The sequence below is a fragment of the Rhipicephalus sanguineus genome, chromosome 11 (assembly GCF_013339695.2).
Source record: "Rhipicephalus sanguineus isolate Rsan-2018 chromosome 11, BIME_Rsan_1.4, whole genome shotgun sequence".
Classification (NCBI taxonomy): Eukaryota; Metazoa; Arthropoda; class Arachnida; order Ixodida; family Ixodidae; genus Rhipicephalus; species Rhipicephalus sanguineus.
In genome coordinates, this window is record NC_051186.1 from 92996658 (window position 1) to 93021018 (window position 24361).

Below are 24361 nucleotides of genomic sequence, written 5' to 3' on the forward strand. Positions count from 1 at the left end.
TAGCCGCCTACGCCTCGGCGCTCTCATGATCAACTCCTTCGTGTGGACGAAAATGGGCATGGGAGAGTAGGAGGATTTCACCATTGCTTGGCAAAGATACTTTAAAATTGTATCGCGATACGATAGAAGATACCCAGGCAAAAAGTATTTCAGATACAGATACAAGATACTACAACACTGACTGTATCCGATAAGGTATATTGCAATTGTATCTTAAAATAATTCGATACATGCGCAAATTTGTTATTATATATCTCTTATCTATATAATGTAGCATTCAATGCCTATGCACAAAAATGTTCGCTTGAAAATGGATTAACTGGGACCAATTTTGTTTCCTTTGAATGAAATGTATCTTAGTGTCTCAAAAGTTTTTTACTTCTTGCTCAATTTTATCATTTTCATTGCGAAAAAACATATTGGTGTTGCTCTAGCTGCTTAACATGAGAGCTCTTTATAGATTTCGCTGGCAGCGGCTTTCGCAATAACGGATCACCGGGTAGGTATACGTCACTAGAACATGTGCAGCCCAGGAACGTTTCAGACGTATTGTACAGTTGCACAAAGCGGCGCAGGATACCACCGCTGTTCACACTATTGTCACCTATAGCTCCGATTACCTGGTGATTAGTAATAGTGAAAGAAATTAGGCAAGCCTAAACAAAGAAACGAAATATATCTAAGTAAAATAGAAAAGCGCTTCCGTATCATACACAGCGAATATGTATAGAAACACGATGCAGGCGGCACCTACAAGAGCTCATAATAATTTATGCGTTTACGCCACAAAACCACGATATAATTGATTATGAGAGACGCTGTAATGGATGGCTCCGGAAATATCGACCACCTGGGGTTCTAAAACTTAAATATCAGCACAGTGGTCTCTAGCATTTTCCTTCCATTGAAATGCGGCCACCGCGACCTAGGGTCAGCAGTCAAGCACTATAACCACTAGACCACCGCGGCGAGTAACCCCTAAGAGCTACGACAATTAAATTCAGTGCCTATGGGAAAATAGCGTAAAACTGCTCATTGGGCCACTCATGAGAAAATTGGCCGCTTATCTGCGTGCTTCGCTGCAAATGTCGTCTAAAGACGATAGAAGAGGCGCTGCGTGAGATATGGACGCCATCTTGAAATACATCGGAAAACATGAGTGCTGTGTTGCGGGCTGGTAGACCCGGCGCAGAAGCAGGCGAAGACCGGCGGTGACCAACGCGACCGGCGGGGACGCCAGCCAGCCCGCACACGCGGTTTGGCGCGAAGCGCTGAAGCAGAAGAAACGTCTGCACTCAACGAGTACTCCCCACACACTCTTTTATTTACACGTCGCCTGGGTAAAACAGGAATGCCAGAGCGGCGCCCCATGGCATTCGTACAGTGCAATACAGAACCGAAACCGAAACACAAGAATGAGCTCGTGCAGAGGGCACGGAGGAAGGCAAGTTTCAGCGCAGTCACATTTTCAGCACAGCTTAAGAAACTAAGGTCTTTAAAATGACGTATGTATGCATTTTGTATTAAAGGAACACACCACCTAATACTTACCTAGTGATTTTGCGCCTCAGATATACGTAATGTTTGCTTTTTGATCGACAATGTACGCAAGTATGAACCTAGTCAGCCGTTCAAGATGGCTGGCTCTTGGGCAAGTGGTTCAACTTTGACCATGTGGCTGAAACGAGTGACATGCCGACAAACAGAAAGACAGACAGAAAGACAGCCCAAAATTTTTCCGTTTAAGTATCCCAAGAAAGACTATCGTCTCTTAAAAACAAGCATTTGGTGACAGGGACCTTTTGGATGCACATTATGCGTCGAGCCCGAAACTCCCTAAAAGGCTCAAACCAGTTTGCAGTGTACCCGCGAGTAAAAGCTGGCGAGCGCTGGCGAGGAACACAGCTGAAGCAGATTTGAAACAAGCTGGCCACCTCCGTCGCACGGAGGGCACATACAAACACATCTACCCGCGTGTGAGGCCTGCCGCTGATTGCTCCTCAACCACAAAGGAAACGCCTGGCCTGTCTTTCGCTGGGCGAAGAAGCATAAAGGGACGCCATTGGAGAGGGAATGCGTGGCTCGAGTGAAACTGCGAACATTCACTATAATGGCGCGGTCGGGAGCGCTGGCGCGCGAGCTATCTCCGCAGACATAAGCAAACTGCACGTATACCCTTCTACACTATGTGATGTCACCGCTTCGTGCTGTGACCAGTGATACGACAAAATGCACGAGAACCGCTTCTCTCCCGGAAGCGGCCATATTTATGTGCACTAGCGTTTTGTAGAGTTACGCGAGATCGGATCAAAAAGTCAGTTGCTAGCCATAGTTCGGATAACATTACGACACGTCGCCATCGCATTCATAGTTTCGCTGTAATTACGACACGTCGCCATCGCATTCATAGTTTCGCTGCAGGATGTAAAGGCGTTTATTGACGGCACAAGGCGACGATGCACCACGGCGACAGTCAAGACGGAGCACGGATTCTCAGCATGATGGGCGTGCCCTCAGAGAAGAGGCGAAGAGGACGACGCCTTAGAAGCCGCTCTAGAGAACGGCCCATTACAGAGTTCTAACGCTTCCATACAAGGCCAATAATTGAAATCGCTTGGTTGTCACCAAATAAATCGCGTAGCTATGACGCGCACTTACGTCGCCGAGTCTCCGCGCACACAAAGGAGGATGACATACATAGCGCGCACCATGAGCACTTCCAGCAGCAACCAGTAATGGTGAACCAAGGGTAATAGTTGAGGCTATTGTTGTAACCTCTCCCCGCAGCATTTTGGTGTTCGTGCCTATTTATTTGGTTGATTTTAGATATAGGCTTCCCGTTTCTGTTGTCCACTACATTCTGGGTGCGTGTGCAGAGAACACTTCATGTGTTGTCGGAGGCGTGCGCAAAGATCGTGCTTAATAGGAGGACAGGCCCCTCGATCTTCGCCGAGGTGTATGAAAATTGTTTACTTAGGTGGAGCTGGCGTTTTGGTATTAGGTATTGTTGTACAGTGTGTTGGAGGCTACATATATTGTGGTGCGGCCACATCTTTGAGGCCATGGAAGAACACGGAAACCGCATTGCGCCATCACTTGCGTGTTAGCTTTCCAGCGGCTAGGTGCAACATGTGGCGTCATATTGTACCACGCCATTGTGATGTAGTATAGCGATGCCAAAGGCGCAAGAAAAAGACAGGTGCCACTCTGGTTTTTGCGGGAGCATCTACGGGGACACTATATGTGACGTGTCAGAGAAAATTGCCCGCCCTCTGTAAACGTAGGCGTAAGGAGGCGCTGCGCAAATTATCGCCGTTGTCATTAGGTGTTATTTGACGCGGCGTTCGAAGACCCCTCTAAGCGCGTTTTTCCATCCGCACACATTGTTTGCTAAGTTCGCTTTCCTTTCATAATTGCCATTTCACGTGTCTTCCAGATAGCGATATATAATCCCATCGCCCGCGCAAAAAAGAAGTTTTGGAAGGCGAGTTTTCACTTATTCCCAGTTCTAGGTCCTGCTCCAGGAACTGCAGCAACAGTCTGTACAAGATCGCCTCGACTGCCCCAACGCCTCAATTTAAAACTAAGCCTGCTACATCAGACACCTCCCCCCCCCCATTGGTTCGTCACCTCAAGGGGTCCGCCATCACTTCGACCAGTGCACAAGGGTTCGCCGACACATCGATGGCTGAGAACCACTGGTATAGTCAATGCCGCAAATGCTCGCACTGAGTGAACGTCGTTGGACCGAATGTTTCGACAAGTGTATTACCTGTCTTCGCCAGGGTAACAGTGAATTTCCTCGGCAGCATTATTCCGCACGCTAGATCCCCTCTCTCCTGTTGCACAGGGGAAGAGTACGCTTATGTCAAACAAAAAGAAACAAAGGAAAATGCAGTGCTGGGCAGTATCGAAGATACATGTATCTTAGACACTATCTTAGATACTCTTTGGGTATCTTGTATCTGTATCGCGATACGTCTCGCACGACATGTATCAGTATCTGTATTTCCGATACATTCAATAATGTGTCGTGTATTTAAGATAAAATATGCTGCTAAAAAACACCGTACGAAACAATAAATGGTGGCTGAACTCCGCTTCTCAAGCTGGTACTGCGCTATTCAGCCCCCTGGGCTAAACTAAGGACAATCACATAATTTTATCTTTGCCCGAGAGTCTTTCAGTAAGGGCAGCGCGATGAGGTCAGCGCTTTCTTATTAGTGGAGCACAGTCACGTGACAGCACTCACGCAGTCTCGACAGAAACAAGCACACGAGCGTCTACGCCCAGTTCATGTACGTTTTATTAAAGACGATAGTCTTTCTTGGGGAACTTAAACGCAAAAATTTTGGTCTGTCTTTCTGCCTGTCTGTCTTTCTGTTTGTCGGCACGTCCCTCGATTCAGCCACTCGGCCAAAGTTGAACCACTTGCCCAAGGGCCAGCCGTCTTGAACTGGTACGGCTGTTCATACTTGTGAACGTTGTCGATCAAAAAGTAAATATCATGCATATCTGAGGTGCAACATCACTAGGTAAGTATTAGGAGGCATGTTCCTTTAATAGAAAATGCATACATACGTAATTTTAAGGACCCTAGTTTCTTAAGCTGCACTGAAAATGCATAAGAATGGAAGCTTGAGCGAGTTGGTATGCGCTCATCTTTGTTGAAACAGCACTCACTAGACGACGACGAAGTAAAAGAAGGCACAGGACAGGCGCTGCCTGTCCTGTGCCTTCTTTTACTTCGTCGTCGTCTAGTAAGCGCTGTTTCAACAAAGCTGAAAATGCGACTGCGCTGAAATTTGCCTTCCTCCGTGCCCTTCGCACGAGCTCATTGTTGTGTTTCGGTTTCGGTTCTGTATTGCACTGTACGAATGCCATGAGTTGGTGTTGAAAAACTTTAGTTTTGAGAAGGCCAAGAAGGTGAAAAAAAATATTTAAAAAATGAAAAAGCAGCGTTGTGGGCGGCCTTCAGGCTGCCGGTTGTGGGCGCCGCTCTGGCGTTCCTGTTTTACCCAGGCGACGTGTAAATAAAAGAGTGTGTGGATAGTACTCGTTGAGTGCGGACGTTTCTCTGCAAAGGTCTTCGCCTGCTGCTGCGCCGGGACTACCAGCACGCAACACAGCACTCATGTTTCCCGACGTATTGCCAGATGGCGTCCATATCTCACACAGCGCCTCTTCTATCGTCTTTACACGACATTTGCAGCGAAACACGCAGATACGCGGCCAATTGTTTTCTCGATTTCTGTTCTTTTACGTTGGGTCACTGCCATCACACTTGCTTTTAGCCAGTTTCCTGCTCCGCGTACTCCAAAGCGTGTGGCGTCGATCTCGAAAATTCTGGTGCCGCTAGTGTCGTTATCGACGTTTCTCTTGCTTGGTGCTTCGTTACGAAATCTAAAGGATGCAAGAATGCGGTTGCTTTGAGGGTGGTAGCTTTCACACATTAGCGATTTAAAGGATCTCGTGGATCTAAGTATGATTTATACGCGACAACATTGACTTGTACGCAAATAAGATTCTAACAACTATAGCGCCAGCGGCACCGATGCTAGATGTAACAGAGCAAGCGTTTATCTAACCAAAGACATTTTGGCGTACTGTATCTTTTTCTTCCTGCTATCTTTATTCAAAACATTTTTGGAATCATGGTTTGATTGTTAGCGCAAGTGCTTTTAGCTGTCCTTTTTTGCATCCCATTACATTACCTAGGTATCTGTGCTGGTTTTTAGCGGTTTGGTCAGTGCAATATGTCTTTCGTAACGTACTGCCCAAATAAGCTCTCTGCTTCTTTCCCACTTTTAGCTGTCTACGTTCTTTCTGCTACTTAACACATTTATATTTCACTGAGTTCACCATTCTGGCAATGCGATTTGTAAAGCAACTATATCATATTGAGGGCGTGCCTTGAGTATACAGTACCAAACATTCTGCTTACCGCTTAGCGAAATAGCGAAATGTAATTTGCATTAAAATAATCATGATTATTGGGAGCCATCTTAAAGGTGTTAGGATGCGGATTCAATAAACATAGTTATACCAAATGCTCCGTTTTTCTTATGAGCTTCCCAACGAGCCGTTTCGGGCAATTTTCCATAGGCACTGAGCTGTCTATTGTCTTGCTTTACAGTTGAAACCCGCAATAACGAAATCGCCGGGGAAAGCACAAAATTTCGCTCTTGAGGGAATTTCGTTGGTGTGAGAATGCGGTAGAAAAGACGTGGAATTTACAAAAAACACATTTTATTTCCAAAAGTCTCTAAGTTTGCTTTGGCGGGCCTTACCATGCAGCAATTTCATGCCTCTCAATCGGGAATCTCGTTTGTCACGGCACAAAGTTCGCCCCATGCACTGGTCAGTGAGGGCGGCACTGCGCTGTCACCAGTACCGTCATCAAGTGCGCCTATACACAGGCGAACCTTCTTCCGGCTCCGCTGAATCAGCGCAGAATCGTGGACAGCGAGCTGCACGCAACGCCCAATTCTTCGGCAATGTCCATTTTTTCCCTCCCCTTTTCCACCTCACTGATGATTGCAGCCTTATCTTCCAGCGTGATGAACTTCCGCTTTTTCGTTGGAGGCGGCATCTTCGCAGGCAGCGAAATCGAACAAAGCCGACAAAGCCAAGAACGAAGCCGAAAGGACAAAGCCGACAAAGCCGAGCACGGAGCCAAAACACGAATGAAACTCCATGAGGATGTGTGGATTTGGCTACGTAGTCCGCGATAACGAGCAGGTGTCTCGGCAAGCCATCATCATCAGCATTGTCGCCATCTTTATGTTTTTTTGTAAACAATGATGGCGGCTTCTTCTCAAGTGCGCTGTAGCGATAGTTTTGCACAATTTAGGTGCAGCATGAATGTATTTCAGCAGTTTTCGAATGTAGTTAATGTTGCGAGAGTAGATTATTTGCGCACTCGTGTTTCAAAATTTCGTTAATGAGGGACTGCGGTATCAATATCTTTCGTAGTCGCAAGTTACGAAATGCATTGACTCCTATGGGCGTTCGCCGGTGCTCCGAAAATATTTCGTTGCGGTGAGAATTTCGTTCCCTCGGGATTTCGTTATCGCGGGTTTCGACTGTATCATGTAAATCGACGGTACTTGCGGCTTAATTGTCAAAGCTATTAGGGGTGCAGCCAGTGTCGTGTTTCTGTACTTATTCACTGAGAATGTTTGATATGGAAGCGCGTTTTTTTTTCATTTTCCTTTTTTAGACCCCCTAAATTTATTTTACTATTACTACTCGCCATGTAATCAGAGGTATGGTAAATGCGCGAACAGCAGCGGTGTTCTGCCACGCTTTGTGCAACTACACTGGCGCTCGCTCTTATTTCTTTGATCGGTTTTAATCCGCAAAAATTTATTAGCAATGCCTTGGAAGCTGCGAGATTGTTTCAGATTGCTCTGTTAAGATTACGCGCAGGACGCGAGTAGTTGAGTTTATTCGGGAGCTTAAGCGAGCACCAGCGATAACGCTACAAGGTTCGTTCACTGATATATAAAAGACGACGTGTTCCGTGATGTCTAGTTGACGCCCGACGTCTGTGATCGCCGCTATCCGCGTACAGCGTGTTGAGCGTACGGAAGTTGAGCACCATAACCATGGTTATGGCGCTATAGTTTTCTAGCGGTTATCAATAAGGAACGCTTTACGCTAGAGGATAAGTAGAATTTTAAAGTCGTTGCAGGTTTATGTCTTCTACGTATACACTGTTCAATGTGTCCTGATCCGCTATTGCGTAAACTGTCTTTCACGGACAAGGTCAAACTCAACACCAGTATTTGTGCCATCGTGCGAAGGCTTCTTATTGGAGTTCTTGTGTTGAGGAGGTAACCCGCTAGCTGGCCGGCAAGCTGAGCAGCGACTCCCATCAATTGCAAAAATTACAAGCAAGAACCGCCGTCAACAAAGTGTGTAAAGAACTGTCGTGTTAAACATCTGATACAAACATCAATAAGTTGCTTCAGAATGAAACTAATGTACCTAGAGCAAGAAGGAGAAAACTTTTGGGATGCTGGCAAACATTTCATTGAAATGAAATAAAGTTGGTCACAAGTAAGACATTTTTAAGCTGACATTTTTGTGCATACAGGTTTGCTGCTACATTATATGGATCCTTAATAAATTTGCTAATGTCTTATCTTAAGATACAATTGGCAAGTATCATATCGGATACGATTATTGCGGTGGTATCTTGTATCTGTATCTCAAATTCTTCTTGCCTAAGCATCTTGTATCGTATCGCGATACAATTTCGAAGTATATTTGCTCAGCCCTGGGAAAAGGAAGAAACGTAGCGACTGTTTCAAGGAGGTCGTTTATTCACCTGCGTTTTTATTCCGCTGCAGTCGAAAATGGTCAGCTCACGTTACACGTTAAAGAACAACATGCACTTCACATTAATACATACAACAGCACGATCACCCATGCATTACGATGCAAGTTCAACCACGCCAACTGTTCGATCACTAAACGAGTTCCCTTTGGTTGCACATAAGTATAGGGCAATTTTTCAGCAACCGTAAGCCCTTTCGCATTTCGTGTGGAAACGTTCAATTTCCCATACGAATTATAAATATCTGTATTATATGGAAAAAAAGACACAACACCATTATCTCTTCCTCTGCATTTTCAGTTTTTATCTTTGCTAAAAGTGTAGGTAACATACTTAGTTGTGATCGAAATTGTGCTACATTGTGTTGTATTGCACGCTTTGTTGCGCCAAATTTACTTACGTGTATGGCGACAGCGGAGTAGCGTTATATTCATCTATAAGAAACGGTTTATAATTATCTCATTCTATCATGCGCCTGTCCCATTCCCACCTTCCGTACGGCGCGGAAATACAGAAGCACATGTTTTCAGGCAAAGCTCTCCAGCTTTAATGGCTAAATTAAATGTTTATCTCTTTACCGTAGTGGCCGTCGTTTTTGTAAAGCAGCTAATTGCAACTGCATAGTCGCTCGTAAGACGGCTAGATTTTTTTAACCGCGGACGCATGCGCAGTCTTTTGCATTCAAAGCCGCTTTCCTCTTCTTGAGATTAGTGGGTGGGGGATCGAAAGAACTCCGAGCAATTGGCAGGACAACCGCGCACGGAAAGACTTAGGCTCCGATGGAAGCTGGCAGAGCAGCAGGACATTGGTTGGTTTGAAGATGGCTGGTCTGGTCTTCGGATGGCCTGAGCTTAGAGCTGTTTCGATAGGACGACCAGGTATGATATTGTCTTTTCCTATAAGTATATCTTGGCATATTGGTACGTAGGTGAGCCGAGCTTGTTTTCCTTGTACAGCTATCTCGTACTGCCTTAAAACACGGATTAGCAGTGACTACTGCTATCGAAGAATTTTTCACCCGCAATTCATGCGTGATCTCTGCTGTGCCTGAAAACAAAGTAATAAGATGTGTTTGTCACATAAATTTCTCAGCTAGGTGAGATAGCACCCACCGGCGTAGCCAGGAGGAGCAGGTATGCAAAACTGAAAAATCTCGGGGGGGGGGGGAGAGCGGTGACCCCTACCCCCTCCGAAAATTTTCAGTTTAACGTATGGTTATATAAACGCGCACGTACAAACACACACACACATGCGCATACAGCTTGATTGAACACCCCCCTCCCCGCTCCCACCCCTCCGAAGAACATTTCTGACTACACCCCTGATGAAATTCATTCGTACATTCTTGGCCTGCGTATTCGTAACTCGGTTTTTAAGGGTCCCTTGTTTTTTCGCGCAATCCTTTTTGAAGCTGACATGCTATGTACGCTCAATAGAAATAAACTTCTGATGCGTACCATTAGCTGATTGAAATGTGCGATCACGGCAAAAGTGTGTACGTACAGTTATCCAACATTGTGCGATTGAAACTGATCGCTTAGTGTTCGTTTTATTTTTGCATTTAGAAAGAACTGTTCGAAACTATCGTCGCGCTCGTGCTGTTAAGAGGGGGGGGGGGGGGCGGAGGGCACGGCTCCCACTGAAGGATCTGGGAGGAGCGCGCAACGGAAGCCAGTATTGTAAGTTTTCATTATTTGTTAAACAGCAAATGAAAGCTTATTTTAGCTGAAATGAAAAGGGCAAACCCTAAAGATATTGACTCTACGTAAAAGTGAATTAGATGCCCGCATAACTACTTCGCAATAGTTTCCTTGTATAAATTGGAACTACAGTGAAATGTGTAAGCTGAGATCAATGTGATGCTGCATAGAAAGCCGCGCAGTGTGTGCAAATGAGTTCTTTTTTTGTGACGCTTCAAAATTTTAGGTTTGAAGAAGTGATTTAACACTCTTTTATTGTACCGTTCAATTTCTACTGTGGTTGCTAGTTCCCATATATTGAATAAAGCGCATGAAACTCGTTACTTCTTCCCATACCAATATTCATTAAAGCACACAAAACTACTTTTATGGAGCGCTCTTTTTCTTCCGAAGCCACAATCGGTTCCTTACTTTTACGATATGTGGAAGCATTGGCGGAAGCACACCAGATAATGTGGACCTGGTGAACAATCCTTTTCGTTGTCAGCTGCTTTCGTTTGGAATTTTATTGAACCTTACCGTATGTCTCACGCTCTTGAACAATGTCCAAAGCAAAAGATCACGAAAGGACTTCTGTTCAGCAGTGGACGAGTGGATCCATGTTACGCTGCTGGAGTGTGTTTGACACTGATATGTCCGCTGAAGTTTAAAAAAAAAAACCAGAGTACACAGCAGTGGCATAGCCAAATATTTATGCCAGGTTTCTTGGCAACTGAAAACTGGGGCAATTTGGGCACTGCTTAGAAGCATGCAGGAAGCGTTCAAAATAAAGGTGTTCATTACCTGATCATAGCCTAACGAACAGTGTTCTAAGCAGGTGAGTGCAGTATGAAGACTGCAAAAACAAATAGTCCTCTCATGTTCCTAGCAAGGCCCTGTCAAATTATATAGGGGCAATCTGCATTTGCTGCCTATCAGTTGCTGCCTTTCAGATGGTATTGATATTCTTTAACGCGATACTCTGTTTCGCCCATTCCATACATAAAACAGCCGTGGTTTACGAACATGCCATTGTACTTGATTAAGACAACGCTATGCCTGAATTTGGAATGTTCCTGCCTTAGGCACTTAAGGGCATCTTTAATGCCAAAACTTCGGCCTGTATTCGTGACACTGTTATTTGGAACACTGTTCTGAACCTGATTAACGTCTTATTGTTCCACAGGCCGTCGTGAACGTTCGACATATGTTTGGTCACTGGAAGGCAATGGAGAACAATCCCTAGGAGCAACAACCTGGTTCCATGTTCATAGAAATCTTGGGAAATGTTTTGCGAAGGAGCGAGTCATCGATCGAATGTAGTGTTTGGCCTTGCAGCCCAAGGCGCCACGGAATATGTAAGCCACAGCACATGCGCTCGAGCTTGCACCTCAGAAATAATAGAAATTTACTGCAGAAGAAACGATATCTGGGACTGCTGGTTCATGGGCCTTGTCAAAAAACCCAAAATACGATGCACAAGAAACACGCAAAAGCACAAACAACCTCTGCTTTTGTGTGTTGCATCTGCTTTGTTGATTGTTTTTGTACAAAAAAAATGTTTAGCCGCAAGGGCCAACGAATGAATGCGATAGCAATGAATTCGGATGTTATAATCCGCATAACTGAACAACACGCTGATTTAAGGGTATACGGCCGCCCCAGGGACCGAAGCGGGTTTCGCGCTGTCAGTCCTCTAAGCGCGAAGTAAGCATTGAGAGCACAGCTAGTTCCCGAGCCATCTTCTGATGACCGTCGAGGTAGTGCGCGCGCCAGCGCTTGTGACCGCGCCCTTACGAGCAAAGTTCGCAGTTGCTGCTCGAGCGACGCAGCCCCCACCCGCCCTCACCGACGCTTCTTCGCCTAAAGACGGCCGGGGCGCTTCCTCCCTGCTTGAGGAGCCATCTAGTGCACGCCTCGCACTCGGGGCGATGTTATCGCATGCACCCTTCGTGCGACGGCAATGACCAGGTTTGTCTCATCTCTGCTTCAGCCGCGTTCGTCCCCAGCCCGTGTACTCGCGCGTAGAACATACGATGCGCGAGGCGATGTCATCGATTACGACTTTATACAGAACGCGACGAAGACTGCCGACGCCAAGGGCGACAGCAAAATGCCCGCCGAGAGAGCCCATAGAATTGTTATCGTAATTATAAAGACGTTTACTTCGGGGCATCTAGCATAAGAGCACTCGGTTCATCGGTCTACAATGCTGTTTGTATACCAAAAACAAGGCGGTAGTGAAAATCTTTCGTGGGCGAAATGATGCCTCATGCACCGAAGGCTGCTAAGCATCTTACAAATGTACTACGCCATCTCCTCTAGCCGAAATACTTCCGACTGTCCCACTGAAAATAAAAAGTATTATAGGATGCACTACCTCGCACTCAGGCCACCTATCAGTACTTTGATGCCGGTAAGATGTAGCTTACGATAGCCTTACATTGAAAAATGTGAATGGTGGGAATGATACTAAGGCGAAAGATTTAGATGCCTCATCAAATGCGAAAATTGACCGGCGTCCCCCGTCGGCGGCGTCAGTACGAGAGATACAAAAAATCATCACGTGAGGACGTCACCATATAATGTAAACGCGTCGTCACAGATCTGCAAAATATGTGATGCCATCACATCACATCATTGCTTCGTCAAAGGTGGGCCGATCCCGGAGGCAGCGCAAAACAAGGTGAGGTGCAGAAGGATTATCATGTCCCCGATCCTGGAGGCATTGCAAAACCACGTTAGTTGCAGAAAGCATTCGGAAGGGGCGCGGCGGGGGTTCAATACATCGACTTAGAAGAAAAAGAAGAAGACGGATTTCGCCTTCGAGTTGACTTAGGCGGATGCATAAGGAGTCCTGGGGGGTTTAGGTGCGAAGCATCTTATAGCGGAGTTCAAACCGGTGGTGGTGGTGGTGTGCGCCGTGACCACCCTTACTGCGCATGCGCATACTCTCTCCACACACCTCCTCTCCACTTCGCCTCACCACTCCTCCTCTACACTTCCCAGCTCCACTTTCTCTCTCCCCTCCCCCTTTCCATTTCCCCTCTCCCATCTCCTTCTCCACTCTTCCTCTGAAACGCGGGATAGACATGCCGAAATTCTCTCCTGCGCAACGCCGTGATGAGCGCCATCGCATGCGCGTCCCCTCCCCCTTCTCTCTCTTCTCCTACGCTGCCCCCTCTCGCGCGCCTGTCGACCGCGTTCCCCGCTCCCCCTGTGAGAATTAACGGCCAGGCTAGAGGGAAGACAACACGCGCGTAGCGTTCCTCTTCGCGTTCCACGACGCGAGGTCGGTAGCATGCCCAACGAACGCCAACGGAACGCGATCGTGCAAGTGCTCGGGCTTCGCATCGCCTCATGGTCCCCTTGAGCGGGAAATGGTGTAATTTTTTCTCAGCTGTGTTAAAAAGAATTGCACTGATGACGTCGACTGCATTAAGATTACAAGCAACGGTGACTAAGGCGGTTGTGTAACTAAGTTCAAGAAAAAATGACGTAGCTAAGACGCCTGCGAGGGAACGGCTTATTGTATACTTGTTTCAGTTTCACACAGTTGCTCACGCAGGAAACTCAGATGTTAGTTCGAAAGCGGCACAATATTTTTCTGTTGAGCCAAGCTTTTCTCTAACCAATGAAAGGTAAAAACTTTGATTGGAGAACAATGCCACGTCTGATGTAATAAATGGAGCATATACTTACCAGTCGTGAGATCAATAACTGAAACTACACCACACTCCTTGTTCGGACTTAGATAAGTTAATACTTCCGTCGTATAAGGAGTGGCGCCTGCAGGGCATATAAAACAGTTTGTAATTTATCTAATGGCGCCTGCAGAATGAGACACTGCTCCCGTAAATGAACGACTAGGGTGCTCTGGTCGGGTCTGGATTTCTCACAGAAAACTCTTTAAAGTAGAAGGCTGTGTATGCTTACAGGTATGCGTTTCATATCAGGTATATTTGCCTTTCATTTCTTAAACGCTAGCTGAGGCCATTCTACAAGTGTTCACATATCGTCCCCAACGTTTCTATCCGACGTGCATGTTCATTTGCTGCAGAAGACCGCATAGAAATCAGTATCAATGTCACATACACTTCCTTTGAAGTAATCGAAGGTTTGTTGTGGTTAAAATGTTATATTTCCGAAACCGGAGCAGCATGTTACCTTGCTTTTGACAAAACATTCAGTCTAGAACACACGTTTAAAGCAGCCTTCTGTAGAGCTGTTTAGAAGCAATAGTTTCCGTAAAAGCGTTCTTAAGCTAGTACGTGCGAAGTGAGAAATAGTGATTTCTAAACTTTGAGAACTTCCTAGGTCAGTTTATTGCGAATATTTCTCAACGAAGTGTTCATTATGGTACTGAGCGCAAACACGAGAGAGAACAAGGGTGTTTCTGCACACTACCGTTCCATGCAGGCTGCTATTCATTGCTTATGAAGAGCTTATGAAGACTCTTAGAAAAGAGCCTTTTTTTTATTTGTTTCTGTGAAACAGGTTTGTAAGGTTTGCGGTGTGCTTATAGAGGCGGCTTTGGTTATTTTGGCGGCTCTGTGTATACATTAAGTAATTATATGTTGTGCACCACGAACGAAAGACAGAAATTGTGTAGTCTAGTTATTAAGGCACTCGCCTTCTATGTATGGGACCCCATTTGAAGCTTCGCGACCGGAGTGAATTTTTTTCGCTTATTCTTATGGTGGTGATCATCTTACGTGACAAAAAGACGGACGGGCAATTTTCTTGGTGCGTCCTAATAGAAATGCTTACGTATTTAAAATATGCACACATATACAGGCCCTAACGACTACGCATTTCGCGAGAAACACACTGAATGGACAGTTACAGCATATAATTGCAAAAAATAATATCAGTGGAAGAACCTGTACAGCACTCTGTGTGAAAGATTTAGAGGAAGCAGCTTTCAGCTGCACAGCGCAATAAATTTCCAACAAGGAAGGGCAAACATCGATAAAGGGGATAGAAGGTCCCGTAATGTTGTGCAACACAATATCAATTCCGCTGCTATTAGCATACCTCGGTAGCTGACGTTCATGGCATTGTACGCATGGTTCCTTGGATTATTTCTAGCTTCGCTGTACCACAGGCGCCCTTCGAGGAACTGCTGCCAATCGCTGCGAGAAAACTACAATTTCACATTCAGTGCTTCAAAAAAACGCATAAATTTGTAAGAAGATGAAGCGTACCTTTTTATAACGCTTCTGTAGCCGAAAAAACTTCGAAAGAGGACATAATCGTGGTTTATATCATCAATGACATCCGCTTTGCAGTCATATCTTCTATGTGTTGATGTCGTCATGTACGTCCATATCGCCTCTTTTCTATCGAGAAGCTGCGAATACCATAAAGCAGCAAAAGACCGCATGAACGAACAGCACGTAATCTTATTCAAGCACCCAAAACATTTTTCTTCAACATTTGACATCATTGTTCTTGCTGTCCCATTGAAATAATGAGGTTTACCTCTTATCTCGATCACATTTGATAGTTCTTTAATTAACAGATTGTACGAACAGAAGTCATGCGTAATGTCAGCTCCTATTGCCATATGTATTGTTGAAGAATGTAATTCCCAACACTGCCAACGTACCATCCGGTAACACCGCAGTATGGAGTCCCCGCTTTAATTTTTCCGACCTTACTGTCATCCATTTAAGTAGCCTTAACGCGAACGCGGAACGCGACAAGAAGAGGGAACTCGCGCTGTCATGCTCGTTTACAATGGTCTCTCTGCATTGTAAAGAAGCATCGCAGAGCGGGTCTCCACTTATTACTCACGATGCGCGTTCGCCTTTATTTCTTTATTTTGGACTTATATATATATATATATATATATATATATATATATATATATATATATATATATATATATATATATATATATAGGTCCACACAGCTCTCCCATACACGTATTGCTTACTAAAGTGCTCGATGCCCCAAGCTTTCTTCTGTTATTGTGAAGCCATCACTTCTCTGGTATCACCCTGAATTCTGGAATTCAGTGTTCACGAGCAAATAGGCATTGCCACACTCAGTCTTCGTCAACGATGCATCTGGTAATTTTCCCTACAGAGCGCTATATTATCAGAATCTGACCTAGTTACAGTTAAGCAATACCTTGGCAGAGACAAGCGCTGAAAACTGGAGTACAAGCGTGAAGCACACACAACGCACAAAGCGATCGGTGTGTGCGTACACTGTGAATCTCGCTTGGTTCTTGACCCTGGCGCCATCCGCAGATGCTACCTCCCGTTAGCTACAAGCTTCCGTTCACGGTTGAATTATAAACCCAGGGTCTGGTATGTGGTTTGGCTATGTTTCGTATCATTGCAACGACGTTCTTTGCATGTAAAATGTAATCGGTGATAATAAAGCCCTTTGCGTGCGTCCAACACTGCTCCGACAAGTAAAACTCGAATTCATTTTACTTTACCTCGACAATGTTAGGAGAATCCTGCGAAGTAACCAATTCGTTGAACCATAGCGTCACGATGACAAATGCGATGTTGTCCTGCTTCATTGTCTTTTGGCAGCTTTAATCTTGGCGAAACCAGGGGCTCTTATTTTTCTTTTCTTCAAAGCTCCAGCTGAGTAGCGTATTCCGAATCACATTCCTCTGACAACAGGAAAAGAAGCTTCCTGGCCATTTCCTGGCGTAATGTCTTGCTATGGTTGTGCTCACATTATCAATGTTCCTACTCGTATTACTGCTCACAGTTCAACTGCAATAGATGTGTGTTTCACCGATCTTTTGCCTTGTGATGTGCACTCGGGCGTTATGGTATCTGATTTGAGTGATCATTTGCCTTTCTATGTTTTTGTTCCGCATATTAAGAATGTGCCGCCTGAAACATCACCAGTCATGTATAGGAAAATAATGACGATACATTGCAACGTTTTCGGACTTTATTACAAGAAGAAGATTGGACAGACGTATACAGAAAGTAACCCAAACATTAGTTACACGATTTTCATAGAAAATTTTTTAAAAGTGTATAATAACGCGTTCCCCCTGGTTAGCTATGTTAAATTTAAGACGTGTAGACAACCTTGGATAGATAAGGAATTGCACAAACGAATCGTTAGCAATATTAAACTTTAGGCTGACTTCATAAAGTATAGAGACATAAATATTCTTAAGGTTTTTAAGCGAATGCGTAATAAACAATCATCCGATATTAAAAAGGCGAAGGAGGACTACCATATCAAAGTATTCTCTAACAGACTTACGCCGGAACAAATATGGAAAGCATTTATAGTCTTCATGCGCAAAACAAACAAGCAATCTCTGCATCAAATAGAAGATGAAGGTAGGATATACTGTGGTATTACCTTATCGAATAAATTTAATGAACACTTTCTCTCTATTGGTGAAGGGAGTACAAAAGTTGGTGAGGACGATGTATTATTATATTTGAAAGATAAATCATTCAAGACAATCTTTTTTTCGCCTACATCACCTAATGAAATAGCTCAGTTAATATTGAAGTTACGCAACAACTGCTCGGCTGGAAGTGATGGCATTAAATCGCAGGCACTCAAATACGTCGCAGATACAGTAGCACCGACACTATCACATATTTGCAACCAAATGCTAACCATGGGAATTTTTCCCGATAAGCTGAAAATAGCACGAGTCTCTGTTATACGCAACGGAGGTGATCGAAACTCATTTGCGAATTATCGCCCAATCTCTGTTTTATCTGTCTTCAGCAAAGTTGCTGAAAATGTTATCAACACGTGTTTAGTTAGCTTCCTTGAGAAAATAAATGCAATATCAATCCAACAGTATAGATTCCAGAAGGGAAAATCAACAGAAAGGGCCTTGCTTCGCGTGAAGGATGCAATAATAAATAACATAGAAGGTAAACGTTTCACAGTAGGGCTCTTCCTGGACCTAAAAAAGGCGTTTGATTCAGTTAATCATAAAGTTCTCTTGCTTAAATTGCCATACTATGGAATAAGAGGCACCCCATTGGATTTGATCAAGAGCTACTTCTCATCAAGAGTACAATGTACTAGTGTAAATGGTGTTTCATCTAGCTACTTGGATATACGCACAGGCGTACCACAGGGCTCAATCTTGGGGCCGCTGCTCTTTCTCTTGCATATTAATGATATAGTCAACATTCCTTGCACTCCTTCAATGGTCATGTATGCCGATGACAGAAATATTTTCTTTCCTGTGTGTGATATAAATTCTGTAGCGAGCGACGCGAATTACGTGGCTGGCTGGACTGTCCAAATGGCTCACAGCAAATAAAATAGAGCTCAATGTGCACAAGTCCAGGTTCATATTGTTCGAGCCGAAAAACAAGATTATAGGACAATGAACCCAATATTACTTTTCGCAATAGTGCTCTATCGCGCGTGGACTCCATACGATTTTTAGGTGTAATTTTTAACGAAAGGGTAACTTGGACAGATCACGTTAATCATGTGTGTTATGAAGTATCCAGTTCGATTGGTATAATCTACAAAACGAGAAATTTATTGCCATTATGGTTTAAGAAACAAATGTACTGCACTCTTGTGCAATCATACCTTCATTACTGCCTAATGGTCTGGTGAAGCGCTACGCAATTTAACTTGCAATCACTATTTGTTTTACGAAAAAAGCCATTCGTGCCATCTGTAATATGAATTATCGAGACAGTACAAACGAACGCTGGAGCAAATTGGGTATACTAAACATACACAACTTGAAAACCTTGCGCTTGGCTCTTGAGACACATCACTTAAGAACGACACTACCTTTTCACTCACTTTACACGACCCTCAAACGCATCCGCCATATACATTTCGCCATGTTAGCTACGGGAATAACAGGATCAGGACAAACTATGGTTCACAAGCGTTGCACTACCAGATTACAACACTCTTGGACAACAACAAAGGTATAGAAGAAATAATAAGAAATGAAAAATTAGGAAAAATAATAAAGCGCCAAATAAGTCAACTACTTCTTTCATAGTTTTTTTTAAGTGCATATTGCCCGCTATTTGTGTTCAATGATTTCCGTCCTCAACAATGATACGTTTGATTTTATATTTACCTGTAAAATGTTATTTTATCTTTCTATATGTATTCAAAGTTGTACGTGAACTATTACTTCTTTTGTGTAAGTTTCCAGTCGCTTCCTTTGTTGTTGTCAGTGCTTGTGTGCAAACTGTTGTTGTTTCAGGTGGGAGGACCTCGTCAGGCGTCAATGCCTTTAGTCCTCCCTCTCCGAAGTGTAACTTTTTGCACTTGAATAAAATCAATTCAATTCAACTCGTCCATGCAGTATAACGACACGAGAGGTGTACCTTAAAATACCAACTTATTTTTCATCGAAGCTGCATTCACCTATACACGTTGTGTTCTAGCGGATAACGAAATTACGCAGAACAAAATTTTTCGCAGGTTCCTTAAGTTAAGGGCAATCATTTTTCGCATTTTGTTGTGTTGGTAGGTACAGTACTGACGGATTGAAACACTACAATTTAGGGCTAAGTAACCCTCATACTTTCGTTTACACAGTCTTCATTTCGGGTCATATCAGCGTAATTCCGACTCGAGCGCCTAAATCAGGGCCTACATTATCCTTAGAGGTTAGACTTGTCGCGACATGACGTGGTTAACTCGAGCAATTGCGCATACCTGTCGTTATACTAAAAAATTGATGTCGGTTGATTCCGTGAGTACTGTACATTAACACATGAATAATGTTTTGCCAGAGGAAAAAAAATCAAGAGAAGCTCCTATCCATCAGTTTGCAGTGAGAGGCTCCAAAAATCGTAGCGGATTTGTCAGGAATAAACTTTTAAAGAAAAGTTCCTGCTTGACCAGGAAGCGACGCACCTTGTTCTTTATCTCGGAACTTTTCTTCGAGAAAAAATTTGGCAGATCCCACTCACTGTAGGATTCGACACCATGCGGAGCAGTAGGCGATCAGTGGCCAATACCGAACTTATTTTATTGCCATGATCAAACGTGGCGAGTTGAACCAACTTCTTTGTACATTTTGAGTAGGTGTGGGTATATGGGGAGCAGGACCGTAGCAAGGAATTTTTTGGGAGCAGTGGGGAGGGGGGGGGGCTTTTAATAGAGTTCTGAAGTGTAAGGCAAATTCCCAATTTTCAATCATATGGCTTCAGTTTTAAATGTTCAAGGGAGTCAAAAGCTATGCTATAGTAGATTAAACAAACGTGCGAATGTTTTTTTTTTATATTCTTTACACGTTTCCGTAAACTGTGTCATGCTTGCGATATGGGATCTGGTATTGCGCCCTTTTCTGAACAGCACTCGCTCTATCGCCTCCTCTTATTTTCAGCACTTGTTAAAATTTTTTCTTTGTTGTGCGGACGATCATTGTTTCAGGCATATGACGTAACAAAGGAATCGCTCTGTACTGTGGTCGTTGTTTAGGTCTCCTTTATCTGCGCAGCAGGAGTAAAAGAGATCAATTTCAGTCCATTGGCTATTCTTCTGTCTTCCACTTTTGTTGACAGCCTTCGTGACGAATTTTTATTTACTTTGATCGAAGTTCTTCAACTATCTCAATGGGTATTTTGTCTGGCCTACGTGCTTTACTTCAACGTATTCAAGTGCAAAGTAATCAAGTAAAGGCTTCTTCTTTGACCCCTTTGACAACGTGCAATTGTAATTCCTGTGAAAAACAAATTAAATGGAATAAACGACAGTTAGAAACGCGTTAGTTTTGAGTGTACCCTTAGCTATGGACAAATTGCCTCATGATGAATTCGCAATAAATGCCTGCACAGGAAGTGGGACAGGCGGGATGAACCGCCTAACAACTTTGTTTTCCCCTCTCATTTCGTTTACAAATTCTGGCTATATTATTATGCACGCGCTTTCAATCCTTTAATTGCCTGGCTTTAGGGTTTTCAAGTTTTCTTACTGTGATGATATTTCGTAAGTCGCAGAGCTGGCACTGCATCGCAACATGTAGACGCACTAATGAAATCTAAAGCTAGAAGCTGTCCAAATCACCATCCCTCAGTATTGCCGTGTACTTGTCCCGTCTGTAGAAAGCACACAAGAAATTCTGAGTGCTCCATCTGAAGCAGGGTCGTACGCACGTTATAATTAATCATTTACTTGTAATCAAATACATTTTGTTGCACTTTCATAATATAATCGATTAATTTTTCGAAACTGCAAACCTCTGAGCAAATGGAATACATATTCTTCTAATTGATTACCGGTAATCAATAACTTTTTTTCCAAAATCAAGTTGTAACGAGTCTTCTGTGGCAGTTCACATCCAAAAAACGTGCGACCGCTCTGTAGAGACACCCCATACTGTCAGACGGGGAGTCTCTGACAGAGCCTATTTCTTCACCGTTTTCTTGGCCTTACCTGCGACGCCTTGCCCGAGCGCCAGCAACAGCAAAGCGCGACGCTTCATAGAGGAAATGGACGCGAGCATCAAAGCACTGTGCAACTACGAGCTGATGCGCAAGGTGCTCCTGCGTCATAATACCGCCCTTCCCTACTGCACATGCATCGAGAGAGCTTTCAGTGTAGCAGTTGACCCCTTAACCAGGAAACGTGGAAGAATCAGAAACGACAACTTTGAAAAACAACTCCTGTTGAAAGTTAACACGTGTAACACTATAGCACAGAAGCCGCAGTAAGCCTCCCAGCCTTCACGCAAGCCTCCAGCCTTCTCTATAACAGGCAAGCCACAGCAGTTCGTGGTAGTTTGAGCAAGCTTGTATCATTGTGTTACGACAATAAAATTTTCAAGGAAAGTAACCCAAAAGTAATCGATAGCTTTTCTGTAATTACTTAGTTACTTGTCTGCGGCTGTAACTGACCACCACAATCGATTACATTTTAAAAAAAGTAATTGTAATCGCTTGCTTATTTTCTGCAATGTGTACAAGTGTGATCTTAACGAACGAGTGCATTTCGCTACACTCCATTCTGCAATAAGGACTGATATTGAGATATGACGCAACAATTACCTAGAAATAAATTTGTTTTCCATTGATCCTTTAAACAGTACTGAAATAAAAAATCAGCACCACATAAATGATAATCAGAAGGACGTTTTGCTGGGCGAGTTGGTAATATTCCATTATTAAACTTAGCGCAAAATAACACGCACAGAGTGAAGTGGTAACATACACAGCGCAGACTATCAACTGAAATTTATTGAAGAACATTCACACATATATACACAATGAACAAGACACGTGATGAAAGAATAAAAACGAATTTTAGTGACTAGCACTCAAGTAATCTATTTCGATAGGGTGCAACACTATCGATGGCCTCGCGACACATGCCTCACCACATCTGTAGATACAGAACGCTTCCTCAATTTCTCGCTCCGTTTTTCCGTTAAATCTTGCCAGCACACTTGCTTCCGTCAGCCTGGGCGCGCAGCCGCAGTCCCTACAATGAAGCGAAAGGTTCGAACATGGTGGTCCATTCAAAGAGGCTCTGTGGTCAAATAACCTATTATTTAAGCAGCTAGGTTATTTGACCACAGAGCCTCTTTGAATGGGCCACCATGTTCGAACCTTTCGCTTCATTGTAGGGACTGCGGCTGCGCGCCCAGGCTGACGGAAGCAAGTGTGCTGGCAAGATTTAACGGAAAAACGGAGCGAGAAATTGAGGAAGCGTTCTGTATCTACAGATATGGTGAGGCATGTGTCGCGAGGCCATCGATAGTGTTGCACCCTATCGAAATAGATTACTTGAGTGCTAGTCACTAAAATTCGTTTTTATTCTTTCATCACGTGTCTTGTTCATTGTGTATATATGTGTGAATGTTCTTCAATAAATTTCAGTTGATAGTCTGCGCTGTGTATGTTACCACTTCACTCTGTGCATGTTATTTTGCGCTAAGTTTAGTAAATGATAACATATATGCAGAACATCAAACCCTCTACAGTTACGTACAGTACAACGTACTTGTGTTCAGCCTGGATGAATAATTAGAGAGTTTTAGTTTAGCGCGCGCAACGGCCTTGCGCACGCAACGGGTGAGAGAGAGCAAGACTGCGCATGCGCTTAACCTAAGAGAGATGCGTGCGTTTGCGCGCGCAAGAGATGCGCACGCTAGATCTCGGCGCTTACGTTGCGCCCGCTACGGCCGTTGCGTACCTTACGGGCGCTTCTCTCGCGAGATCTCGACCGGTCGAGACAAGCAAAATGGCTGCGTCCGACAGCAGCACAAGCGGCACGGCTAGCACGGCGGTCATGGCAGCGAATAAATACCGTGTCCATTTCGGAACTGCCCTCGATTTGGAGCTCCTTGCCTACGTGAGTAGCTTGAATCCGTTCGCGGACCCAGTGCAGTGGACAGTGATCGCTGCAAAGATGTAGGAGATATTCGATGTCGTCGAAACTGCAGTCGCCCTTCAAAAGCCACCGCTCTCGGAAGGCATTTTTCCTCCCTCGCTGCTGCTCGCCTCGTAGAAGTCGTACCAACCGTCACCGTTCACCACCGATCACCTCAACAAAATTTGCGCCATCGTAAAATCTTGCCTTGTCTCGTGCCTTGACTTGTGTCAACTATGATCGGATATTGTAGTTTATTTCTTAGCCACTAGATGGCGCAGCAAAACACGCCGAGACGAAGGCACTGACGCCTAGACGCAGTCCACGTTTCGGTTGTTGCGTACGGTAAACTAAAAATGTAGGAGACAGCCTCAACTCTAACGTACGCAGCGCGCAGGCCGTTGCGTACGTACAGGTTTGCGCGCGCTAAACTAAAACTCTCTATTGTAACAGAGTTATGCGATAATTAAGACCTCTGTTTTAATATAATTCATGCTACAAAATTCTGGACGTTAGTTACTGCGCACTGAATAAGCGTTTGCACTTATATCTTTTGAACCCACTGTCCGTAAAAGAAACGAGCCGGAACTGACGACAAGAAAAATGATAACAGTGAGAGGCCCTCCACAAAAGTAGCGCTATACATGCTTACCGCATTGAGTACAGGTACGTACGACGTGCGCTCGCGAAAGGTAACTAAATTCTATATAGCGAGACAATTTATGTAGGTCACTAACGCCTCTGCAGTCCGACCACGCGCATCTGCTATGCCCATTGCGTCCACACATTGTGCCGCACTGTGCTACGCCCACGAGCGAAGACAATATGTGTTCTTCCTCTGAAATACGCTTATATGCAAGCGAAGAGCGTTTCGAAAGCGACATATGCCTCACCTTGTATCGTACCATTGAGGCTTTGTATTCCTTGCTTTATCATGAAGATGTGTTAACAACGCAGAATATCCAGCTTGCAGGCAAATGCACGAAACACACTTCCGGCGTCGTTTGCTTGTGTTGTT

At 44.3% G+C, this 24361-nt stretch overlaps 1 protein-coding gene across 3 annotated transcripts; it reads right to left on the reverse strand.

Annotated features, from left to right (window-relative positions):
* Window positions 1-479: 479 nt before the first annotated feature.
* Window positions 480-24048, reverse strand: LOC119375542 (uncharacterized). Of its 3 annotated transcripts, none has more exons than XM_037645740.2 (6): window positions 23996-24048; window positions 16478-16660; window positions 15231-15376; window positions 15061-15158; window positions 13726-13812; window positions 480-620 (listed from the first exon to the last, which is right to left on the reverse strand). In XM_037645740.2, the coding sequence occupies exons 2-6, from the start codon at window positions 16562-16564 to the stop codon at window positions 601-603; spliced, it is 438 nt and encodes a 145-aa protein (XP_037501668.1). In that variant the 5' UTR covers window positions 16565-16660; window positions 23996-24048; the 3' UTR covers window positions 480-600. The 3 variants fall into 3 exon arrangements, with proteins under 3 accessions (XP_037501668.1, XP_037501666.1, XP_037501667.1); XM_037645738.2 differs by lacking the exon at window positions 480-620 and adding an exon at window positions 8305-9391; XM_037645739.1 differs by lacking the exon at window positions 480-620 and adding an exon at window positions 10458-10683.
* Between the last annotated feature and the right edge of the window lie 313 nt (window positions 24049-24361).